The following is a 10408-nucleotide window of genomic DNA, read 5'->3' on the forward strand; positions in this document are numbered from 1 at the left end:
GGTAATCTACTGCAGGTCCTACAGAGGGTTCAATCAGGACTCACTCACTAGGAACACTAAAATACCAATGGCTGGCCCTAAGGTAATCTACCACAGGTCCTACAGAGGGTTCAATCAGGACTCACTCACTACGAACACTACAATACCTGGCCCTAAGGTAATCTACCCAAGGTCCTACAGAGGGTTCAATCAGGACTCACTTACTAGGAACACTAAAATACCAAAGGCTGGCCCTAAGGTAATCTACCCAAGGTCCTACAGAGGGTTCAATCAGGACTCACTCACTAGGAACACTAAAATACCAAAGGCTGGCCCTAAGGTAATCTACCACAGGTCCTACAGAGGGTTCAATCAGGACTCACTCACTACGAACACTACAATACCAAAGGCTGGCCCTAAGGTAATCTACCACAGGTCCTATAGAGGGTTCAATCAGGACTCACTCACTACGAACACTACAATACCAAAGGCTGGCCCTAAGGTAATCTACCACAGGTCCTACAGAGGGTTCAATCAGGACTCACTCACTACGAACACTACAATACCAAAGGCTGGCCCTAAGGTAATCTACCCAAGGTCCTACAGAGGGTTCAATCAGGACTCAAGAAATGTGAAAGGAATGTAGGAGAATATAACACAACAGATCTGGTAAGAGATAACACAAAGAAAAAAACAACTGTTATTTTGTGTATTTTTTGTGCCGTCATCTTTGAAATACAAGAGAAAGACCAAAATGTATTATTCCAGCCCATGTGCAATATAGGTTTTGACCACTAGATGGCAGCTGTGTATGTGCAAAGTTTTAGACTGATCCAATTAACCATTGCATTTCTGTTCAAAATGTTGTATCAAGACTTCCCAAATGTGCCTAATTTGTTTATTAATAACTTTTCATGTTGAAAATTGTGTACCCTCCTCAAACAATAGCATGGTATTCTTTCACTGTAATATCTACTGTAAATTGGACCGAGCAGTTAGATTCATTTAAGTTTTCTGCCAATATCAGATATGTCTATGTCCTGGGAAATGTTCTTGTTACTTACAACCTCACGGTTATCACATTAGCCTACATTAGCTCAACCATCCCGTAGAAGGGACACCGATCCCGAAGAAGATGGGTAAGGGAATTGCTCTTACAAGAAAATGTTCAGAGTATGTAACATCTAACACACTGACACACTGTCCAGTTATATGGTCAATCCCTGGTCCTATCACACTTAGAGTACTGTCCAGTTATATGATCAATCCCTGGTCCTATCACACTTAGAGTACTGTCCAGTTATATGATCAATCCCTGGTCCTATCACACTTAGAGTACTGTCTGGTTATATGGTCAATCCCTGGTCCTATCACACTTAGAGTACTGTCTGGTTATATGGTCAATCCCTGGTCCTATCACACTTAGAGTACTGTCTGGTTATATGATCAATCCCTGGTCCTATCACACTTAGAGTACTGTCTGGTTATATGATCAATCCCTGGTCCTATCACACTTAGAGTACTGTCTGGTTATATGATCAATCCCTGGTCCTATCACACTTAGAGTACTGTCCAGTTATATGATCAATCCCTGGTCCTATCACACTTAGAGTACTGTCTGGTTATATGATCAATCCCTGGTCCTATCACACTTAGAGTACTATCCAGTTATATGGTCAATCCCTGGTCCTATAACACTTAGAGTACTATCCAGTTATATGGTCAATCCCTGGTCCTACAACATTTAGAGTACTGTCACGTTATATGGTCAATCCCTGGTCCTACAACACTTAGAGTACTGTCACGTTATATGGTCAATCCCTGGTCCTGTCACACTTAGAGTACTATCCAGTTATATGGTCAATCCCTGGTCCTACAACACTTAGAGTACTGTCTGGTTATCTGGTCAATCCCTGGTCCTATCACACTTAGAGTACTGTCTGGTTATCTGGTCAATCCCTGGTCCTATCACACTTAGAGTACTGTCTGGTTATATGGTCAATCCCTGGTCCTATAACACTTAGAGTACTATCCAGTTATATGGTCAATCCCTGGTCCTATCACACTTAGAGTACTGTCCAGTTATATGGTCAATCCCTGGTCCTATCACACTTAGAGTACTGTCTGGTTATCTGGTCAATCCCTGGTCCTATCACACTTAGAGTACTGTCCAGTTATATGGTCAATCCCTGGTCCTATCACACTTAGAGTACTGTCTGGTTATCTGGTCAATCCCTGGTCCTATCACACTTAGAGTACTGTCCAGTTATATGGTCAATCCCTGGTCCTATCACACTTAGAGTACTGTCTGGTTATATGGTCATCTGCAGCAAAGAAAAAGCTCCAAATGGCTCAAAACAGGGCTGCCAGATTAGCTCTTCATTAGTCTATCCGTATGCATATTATTCAAATGCATCAGATTCTGTCATGGCTTCACGTTAAAAACAAATTACTATCCAGTCTTATGATTTTCTTTAGGAATGTTATATTTAAAATAAAATAAAAAAGTATTTTTCAGGCCAGTTAGTACATACCAGCAACACGCATAACCACCAAACCAGACAAACAAATTTAGGTTAGCTAAAACAACCCAAGCCAAGGACAAATCACCTTAAATCTACAGTTTTAATTAGAGCTGTAGCTGAATGGCACTCTTTACCAATCCATATCTCTCAGCTGATTGGAACTCTTTACCAATCCATATCTCTCAGCTGATTGGACCTCTTTACCAATCCATATCTCTCAGCTGATTGGAAGTCTTTACCAATCCATATCTCTCAGCTGATTGGAAGTCTTTACCAATCCATATCTCTCAGCTGATTGGAACTCTTTACCAATCCATATCTCTCAGCTGATTGGAACTCTTTACCAATCCATATCTCTCAGCTGATTGGAAGTCTTTACCAATCCATATCTCTCAGCTGATTGGAAGTCTTTACCAATCCATATCTCTCAGCTGATTGGAACTCTTTACCAATCCATATCTCTCAGCTGATTGGAACTCTTTACCAATCCATATCTCTCAGCTGATTGGAACTCTTTACCAATCCATATCCCTCAGACAAAAACTAAATCCACCTTCAAGAATAAAATAAAATAACGTCTAATGCGATAGACCATGTGACTGGACAGGAAATATAAAGAACATCTAATATGATAGACCATATGACTGGACAGGAAATAGAAAGAACATCTAATATGATAGACCATATGACTGGACAGGAAATAGAAAGAACATCTAATGTGATAGACCATATGACTGGACAGGAAATAGAAAGAACATCTAATATGATAGACCATATGACTGGACAGGAAATAGACAGAACATCTAATGTGATAGACCATATGACTGGACAGGAAATAGAAAGCATCAACTGAATGTTACATGTGTTTCCTGTCAGGTATTTTAATTGGCTGTATTGTCTACTTGCTGAATGTTTGAAGTCTTGATTTGTGGTTGTTTGTTAACTTGTTAAAATATATATTAAACTGGTGTTGGACCCCAGGAAGATTAGCTAGCGTTACGGCGTTAGCTAACGGGGATCCTAATAAAAATTACACCTACTGAATGGACTGAAAAACCTCAGTCACACACATGCTACAGTATATATACTGAATGTCCTGAAACACCTCAGTCACACACATGCTATATACTGAATGTACTGAATCACACATGCTATATACTGAATGTACTGAATCACACATGCTCTATATACTGAATGGACTGAATCACCTGTTTCAGCCAGACGTTGGTGGTCATCATCTGATTCTTCTCGTCCTGCAGAAAGGGAAAGAAAAAAAGGTAAACGAAAAACAGAGGAGGCAAAAGACTGAGAAATACAGGGGTAGAGGGAAATGCTGTATGTTTACACCAGGGCTCTCCAACCCTGTTCCTGGAGAGCTACTGTCCTGTAGGTTTACACCAGGGATCTCCAACCCTGTTCCTGGAGAGCTACCGTCCTGTAGGTTTATACCAGGGCTCTCCAACCCTGTTCCTGGAGAGCTACTATCCTGTAGGTTTACACCAGGGCTCTCCAACCCTGTTCCTGGAGAGCTACTATCCTGTAGGTTTATACCAGGGCTCTCCAACCCTGTTCCTGGAGAGCTACTGTCCTGTAGGTTTATACCAGGGCTCTCCAGCCCTGTTCCCGGAGAGCTACTGTCCTGTAGGTTTATACCAGGGCTCTCCAACCCTGTTCCTGGAGAGCTACTGTCCTGTAGGTTTATACCAGGGCTCTCCAGCCCTGTTCCTGGAGAACTACTGTTCTGTAGGTTTATACCAGGGCTCTCCAACCCTGTTCCTGTAGAGCTACCGTCCTGTATGTTTACACCAGAGCTCTCCAACCCTGTTCCTGGAGAGCTACTGTCCTGTAGGTTTATACGAGGGCTCTCCAACCCTGTTCCTGGAGAGCTACCGTCCTGTATGTTTACACCAGGACTCTCCAACCCTGTTCCTGGAGAGCTACTGTCCTGTAGGTTTATATCAGGGCTCTCCAACCCTTTCCTGGAGAGGTACTGTCCTGTAGGTTTATACCAGGGCTCTCCAACCCTGTTCCTGGAGAGCTACTGTCCTGTATGTTTACACCAGAGCTCTCCAACCCTGTTCCTGGAGAGCTACCGTCCTGTATGTTTACACCAGGGCTCTCCAACCCTGTTCCTGGAGAGCTACTGTCCTGTAGGTTTACACCAGAGCTCTCCAACCCTGTTCCTGGAGAGCTACCGTCCTGTATGTTTACACCAGGGCTCTCCAACCCTGTTCCTGGAGAGCTACCGTCCTGTAGGTTTACACCAGGGCTCTCCAACCCTGTTCCTGGAGAGCTACTGTCCTGTAGGTTTACACCAGGGCTCTCCAACCCTGTTCCTGGAGAACTACTGTCCTGTAGGTTTACACCAGGGCTCTCCAACCCTGTTCCTGGAGAGCTACTGTCCTGTAGGTTTATACCAGGGCTCTCCAACCCTGTTCCTGGAGAGCTACCGTCCTGTAGGTTTACACCAGGGCTCTCCAACCCTGTTCCTGGAGAGCTACCGTCCTGTAGGTTTACACCAGGGCTCTCCAACCCTGTTCCTGGAGAGCTACCGTCCTGTAGGTTTACACCAGGGCTCTCCAACCCTGTTCCTGGAGAGCTACCGTCCTGTAGGTTTATACCAGGGCTCTCCAACCCTGTTCCTGGAGAGCTACCGTCCTGTATGTTTACACCAGGGCTTCTGTTCGTTACTGTTTCTCTGTTTCTGTTCGTTACTGTTCTCTGTTTCTGTTCGTTACTGTTCCCTGTTTCTGTTCGTTACTGTTCCCTGTTTCTGTTCGTTACTGTTCCCTGTTTCTGTTCGTTACTGTTCTCTGTTTCTGTTCGTTACTGTTTCTCTGTTTCTGTTCGTTACTGGTCTCTGTTTCTGTTCGTTACTGTTTCTCTGTTTCTGTTCGTTACTGTTTCTCTATTTCTGTTCGTCACTGTTTCCCTGTTTCTGTTTGTTACTGTTTCTCTGTTTCTTCTCTTACGTTACGGTTTCTGTTTGTTACTGTTTGTTTCTGTTTGTTACTGTTTGTTATGGTTTCTGTTTGTTACTGTTTGTTATGGTTTCTGTTTGTTTCTGTTTGTTACTGTTTCTCTGTTTCTGTTTCTGTTTGTTTCTGTTTGTTTCTGTTTGTTTCTGTTTGTTACTGTTTGTTACTGTTTGTTTCTGTTTGTTTCTGTTTGTTTCTGTTTCTGTTTGTTTCTGTTTGTTACTGTTTGTTTCTGTTTGTTTCTGTTTGTTACTGTTTGTTTCTGTTTGTTTCTGTTTGTTTCTGTTTCTGTTTGTTTCTGTTTGTTACTGTTTGTTTCTGTTTGTTTCTGTTTCTGTTTGTTTCTGTTTGTTACTGTTTGTTTCTGTTTGTTTCTGTTTGTTTCTGTTTGTTTCTGTTTCTGTTTGTTTCTGTTTGTTACTGTTTGTTTCTGTTTGTTTCTGTTTGTTTCTGTTTGTTTCTGTTTCTGTTTGTTTCTGTTTGTTACTGTTTGTTTCTGTTTGTTTCTGTTTGTTTCTGTTTCTGTTTGTTTCTGTTTGTTTCTGTTTGTTTCTGTTTGTTACTGTTTGTTACTGTTTGTTTCTGTTTGTTTCTGTTTGTTTCTGTTTCTGTTTGTTTCTGTTTGTTTCTGTTTGTTTCTGTTTGTTACTGTTTGTTTCTGTTTGTTTCTGTTTCTGTTTGTTTCTGTTTGTTTCTGTTTGTTTCTGTTTGTTACTGTTTGTTTCTGTTTGTTTCTGTTTGTTTCTGTTTGTTACTGTTTGTTACTGTTTGTTTCTGTTTGTTTCTGTTTGTTTCTGTTTCTGTTTGTTTCTGTTTGTTTCTGTTTGTTTCTGTTTGTTACTGTTTGTTTCTGTTTGTTTCTGTTTGTTTCTGTTTCTGTTTGTTTCTGTTTGTTTCTGTTTGTTTCTGTTTGTTTCTGTTTCTGTTTGTTTCTGTTTGTTTCTGTTTCTGTTTGTTTCTGTTTGTTTCTGTTTGTTACTGTTACTGTTTGTTACTGTTTGTTACTGTTACTGTTTGTTACTGTTTGTTACTGTTTGTTACTGTTTGTTACTGTTACTGTTTGTTACTGTTACTGTTTGTTACTGTTTGTTACTGTTTGTTACTGTTACTGTTTGTTACTGTTTGTTACTGTTTGTTACTGTTTGTTACTGTTACTGTTTGTTACTGTTACTGTTTGTTACTGTTTGTTACTGTTTGTTACTGTTACTGTTTGTTACTGTTACTGTTTGTTACTGTTTGTTACTGTTACTGTTTGTTACTGTTACTGTTTGTTATTGTTACTGTTTGTTACTGTTTGTTACTGTTACCATTTGTTACTGTTACTGTTTGTTACTGTTACTGTTTGTTACTGTTTGTTACTGTTTGTTACTGGTACTGTTTGTTGCTGTTACTGTTTGTTACTGTTACTGTTTGTTACTGTTACTGTTTGTTACTGTTACTGTTTGTTACTGTTTGTTACTGTTACTGTTTGTTACTGTTTGTTACTGTTTGTTACTGTTGCTGTTTGTTACTGTTACTGTTTGTTACTGTTACTGTTTGTTACTGTTTGTTACTGTTTCTGTTTGTTACTGTTTGTTACTGTTTGTTACTGTTACTGTTTGTTTATGTTTGTTACTGTTACTGTTTGTTACTGTTTGTTACTGTTTGTTACTGTTACTGTTTGTTACTGTTTGTTACTGTTTGTTACTGTTACTGTTTGTTACTGTTTGTTACTGTTACTGTTTGTTACTGTTTGTTACTGTTACTGTTTGTTACTGTTACTGTTTGTTACTGTTACTGTTTGTTACTGTTTGTTACTGTTTCTGTTTGTTACTGTTTGTTACTGTTTGTTACTGTTTGTTACTGTTACTGTTTGTTACTGTTTGTTACTGTTACTGTTTGTTACTGTTACTGTTTGTTACTGTTACTGTTTGTTACTGTTTGTTACTGTTTGTTACTGTTACTGTTTGTTACTGTTACTGTTTGTTACTGTTACTGTTTGTTACTGTTACTGTTTGTTACTGTTTGTTACTGTTACTGTTTGTTACTGTTTGTTACTGTTTGTTACTGTTTGTTACTGTTACTGTTTGTTACTGTTTGTTACTGTTTGTTACTGTTTGTTACTGTTACTGTTTGTTACTGTTTGTTACTGTTACTGTTTGTTACTGTTACTGTTTGTTACTGTTTGTTACTGTTACTGTTTGTTACTGTTTGTTACTGTTACTGTTTGTTACTGTTTGTTACTGTTACTGTTTGTTACTGTTTGTTACTGTTACTGTTTGTTACTGTTACTGTTTGTTACTGTTTGTTACTGTTTGTTACTGTTACTGTTTGTTACTGTTACTGTTTGTTACTGTTACTGTTTGTTACTGTTTGTTACTGTTTGTTACTGTTACTGTTTGTTACTGTTTGTTATTGTTACTGTTTGTTACTGTTTGTTACTGTTACCATTTGTTACTGTTACTGTTTGTTACTGTTACTGTTTGTTACTGTTTGTCACTGTTACTGTTTGTTACTGTTACTGTTTGTTACTGTTACTGTTAGTTACTGATACTGTTTGTTACTGTTTGTTACTGTTTGTTACTGTTACTGTTTGTTACTGTTTGTTACTGTTTGTTACTGTTACTGTTTGTTACTGTTACTGTTTGTTACTGTTACTGTTTGTTGCTGTTACTGTTTGTTACTGTTTGTTACTGTTACTGTTTGTTACTGTTTGTTACTGTTACTGTTTGTTACTGTTACTGTTTGTTACTTTTTGTTACTGTTTGTTACTGTTGCTGTTTGTTACTGTTACTGTTTGTTACTGTTACTGTTTGTTACTGTTTGTTACTGTTACTGTTTGTTACTGTTTGTTACTGTTACTGTTTGTTACTGTTACTGTTTGTTACTGTTTGTTACTGTTTGTTACTGTTACTGTTTGTTTCTGTTTGTTACTGTTACTGTTTGTTACTGTTACTGTTTGTTACTGTTTGTTACTGTTACTGTTTGTTTCTGTTTGTTACTGTTTGTTACTGTTACTGTTTGTTACTGTTTGTTACTGTTTGTTACTGTTACTGTTTGTTACTGTTTGTTACTGTTACTGTTTGTTACTGTTTGTTACTGTTACTGTTTGTTACTGTTTGTTTCTGTTTGTTACTGTTTGTTACTGTTACTGTTTGTTTCTGTTTGTTACTGTTACTGTTTGTTACTGTTTGTTACTGTTACTGTTTGTTACTGTTTGTTACTGTTTCTGTTTGTTACTGTTTGTTACTGTTACTGTTTGTTACTGTTACTGTTTGTTACTGTTTGTTACTGTTACTGTTTGTTACTGTTACTGTTTGTTACTGTTTCTGTTTGTTACTGTTACTGTTTGTTACTGTTTCTGTTTGTTACTGTTACTGTTTGTTACTGTTTCTGTTTGTTACTGTTTGTTTCTGTTTGTTACTGTTTCTGTTTGTTACTGTTTGTTACTGTTACTGTTTGTTACTGTTACTGTTTGTTACTGTTTGTTACTGTTTGTTACTGTTTGTTACTGTTACTGTTTGTTACTGTTTGTTACTGTTTGTTACTGTTTGTTACTGTTTGTTACTGTTACTGTTTGTTACTGTTTGTTACTGTTTGTTACTGTTACTGTTTGTTTCTGTTTGTTACTGTTACTGTTTGTTACTGTTTGTTACTGTTTGTTACTGTTTGTTACTGTTACTGTTTGTTACTGTTTGTTACTGTTACTGTTTGTTACTGTTACTGTTTGTTACTGTTACTGTTTGTTACTGTTACTGTTTGTTGCTGTTACTGTTTGTTACTGTTTGTTACTGTTACTGTTTGTTACTGTTTGTTACTGTTACTGTTTGTTACTGTTACTGTTTGTTACTTTTTGTTACTGTTTGTTACTGTTGCTGTTTGTTACTGTTACTGTGTGTTACTGTTACTGTTTGTTACTGTTTGTTACTGTTACTGTTTGTTACTGTTTGTTACTGTTACTGTTTGTTACTGTTACTGTTTGTTACTGTTACTGTTTGTTACTGTTTGTTACTGTTTGTTACTGTTACTGTTTGTTACTGTTTGTTACTGTTACTGTTTGTTACTGTTTGTTTCTGTTTGTTACTGTTTGTTACTGTTACTGTTTGTTTCTGTTTGTTACTGTTACTGTTTGTTACTGTTTGTTACTGTTACTGTTTGTTACTGTTTGTTACTGTTTCTGTTTGTTACTGTTTGTTACTGTTACTGTTTGTTACTGTTACTGTTTGTTACTGTTTGTTACTGTTACTGTTTGTTACTGTTACTGTTTGTTACTGTTTCTGTTTGTTACTGTTACTGTTTGTTACTGTTTCTGTTTGTTACTGTTTGTTTCTGTTTGTTACTGTTTCTGTTTGTTACTGTTTGTTACTGTTACTGTTTGTTACTGTTACTATTTGTTACTGTTTGTTACTGTTTGTTACTTTTACTGTTTGTTACTGTTTGTTACTGTTACTGTTTGTTACTGTTTGTTACTGTTTGTTACTGTTTGTTACTGTTACTGTTTGTTACTGTTTGTTACTGTTTGTTACTGTTTGTTACTGTTTGTTACTGTTACTGTTTGTTACTGTTTGTTACTGTTACTGTTTGTTTCTGTTTGTTACTGTTACTGTTTGTTACTGTTACTGTTTGTTACTGTTACTGTTTGTTACTGTTTGTTACTGTTTCTGTTTGTTACTGTTTGTTACTGTTTGTTACTGTTTGTTACTGTTACTGTTTGTTACTGTTTGTTACTGTTTGTTACTGTTACTGTTTGTTACTGTTACTGTTTGTTACTGTTACTGTTTGTTACTGTTTGTTACTGTTTGTTACTGTTACTGTTTGTTACTGTTACTGTTTGTTACTGTTACTGTTTGTTACTGTTACTGTTTGTTACTGTTTGTTACTGTTACTGTTTGTTACTGTTTGTTACTGTTTGTTACTGTTACTGTTTGTTACTGTTTGTTACTGTTA

General features: G+C 37.5%; 1 protein-coding gene across 2 annotated transcripts in view; it reads right to left on the reverse strand.

Moving 5' to 3' along the window:
• LOC118377754 (neuronal acetylcholine receptor subunit alpha-2-like) overlaps positions 1-10408 on the reverse strand; it is a 70529-nt gene that overhangs the window by 41297 nt on the left and 18824 nt on the right. For both annotated transcript variants that reach the window (XM_052471595.1, XM_052471594.1), the window contains exon 3: positions 3713-3757. In XM_052471595.1, the coding sequence (XP_052327555.1) occupies positions 3713-3757 (45 nt within the window). The remainder of the gene's footprint in view (positions 1-3712; positions 3758-10408) is intronic.

This window comes from Oncorhynchus keta, chromosome 19 (assembly GCF_023373465.1).
Source record: "Oncorhynchus keta strain PuntledgeMale-10-30-2019 chromosome 19, Oket_V2, whole genome shotgun sequence".
NCBI lineage: Eukaryota > Metazoa > Chordata > Actinopteri > Salmoniformes > Salmonidae > Oncorhynchus > Oncorhynchus keta.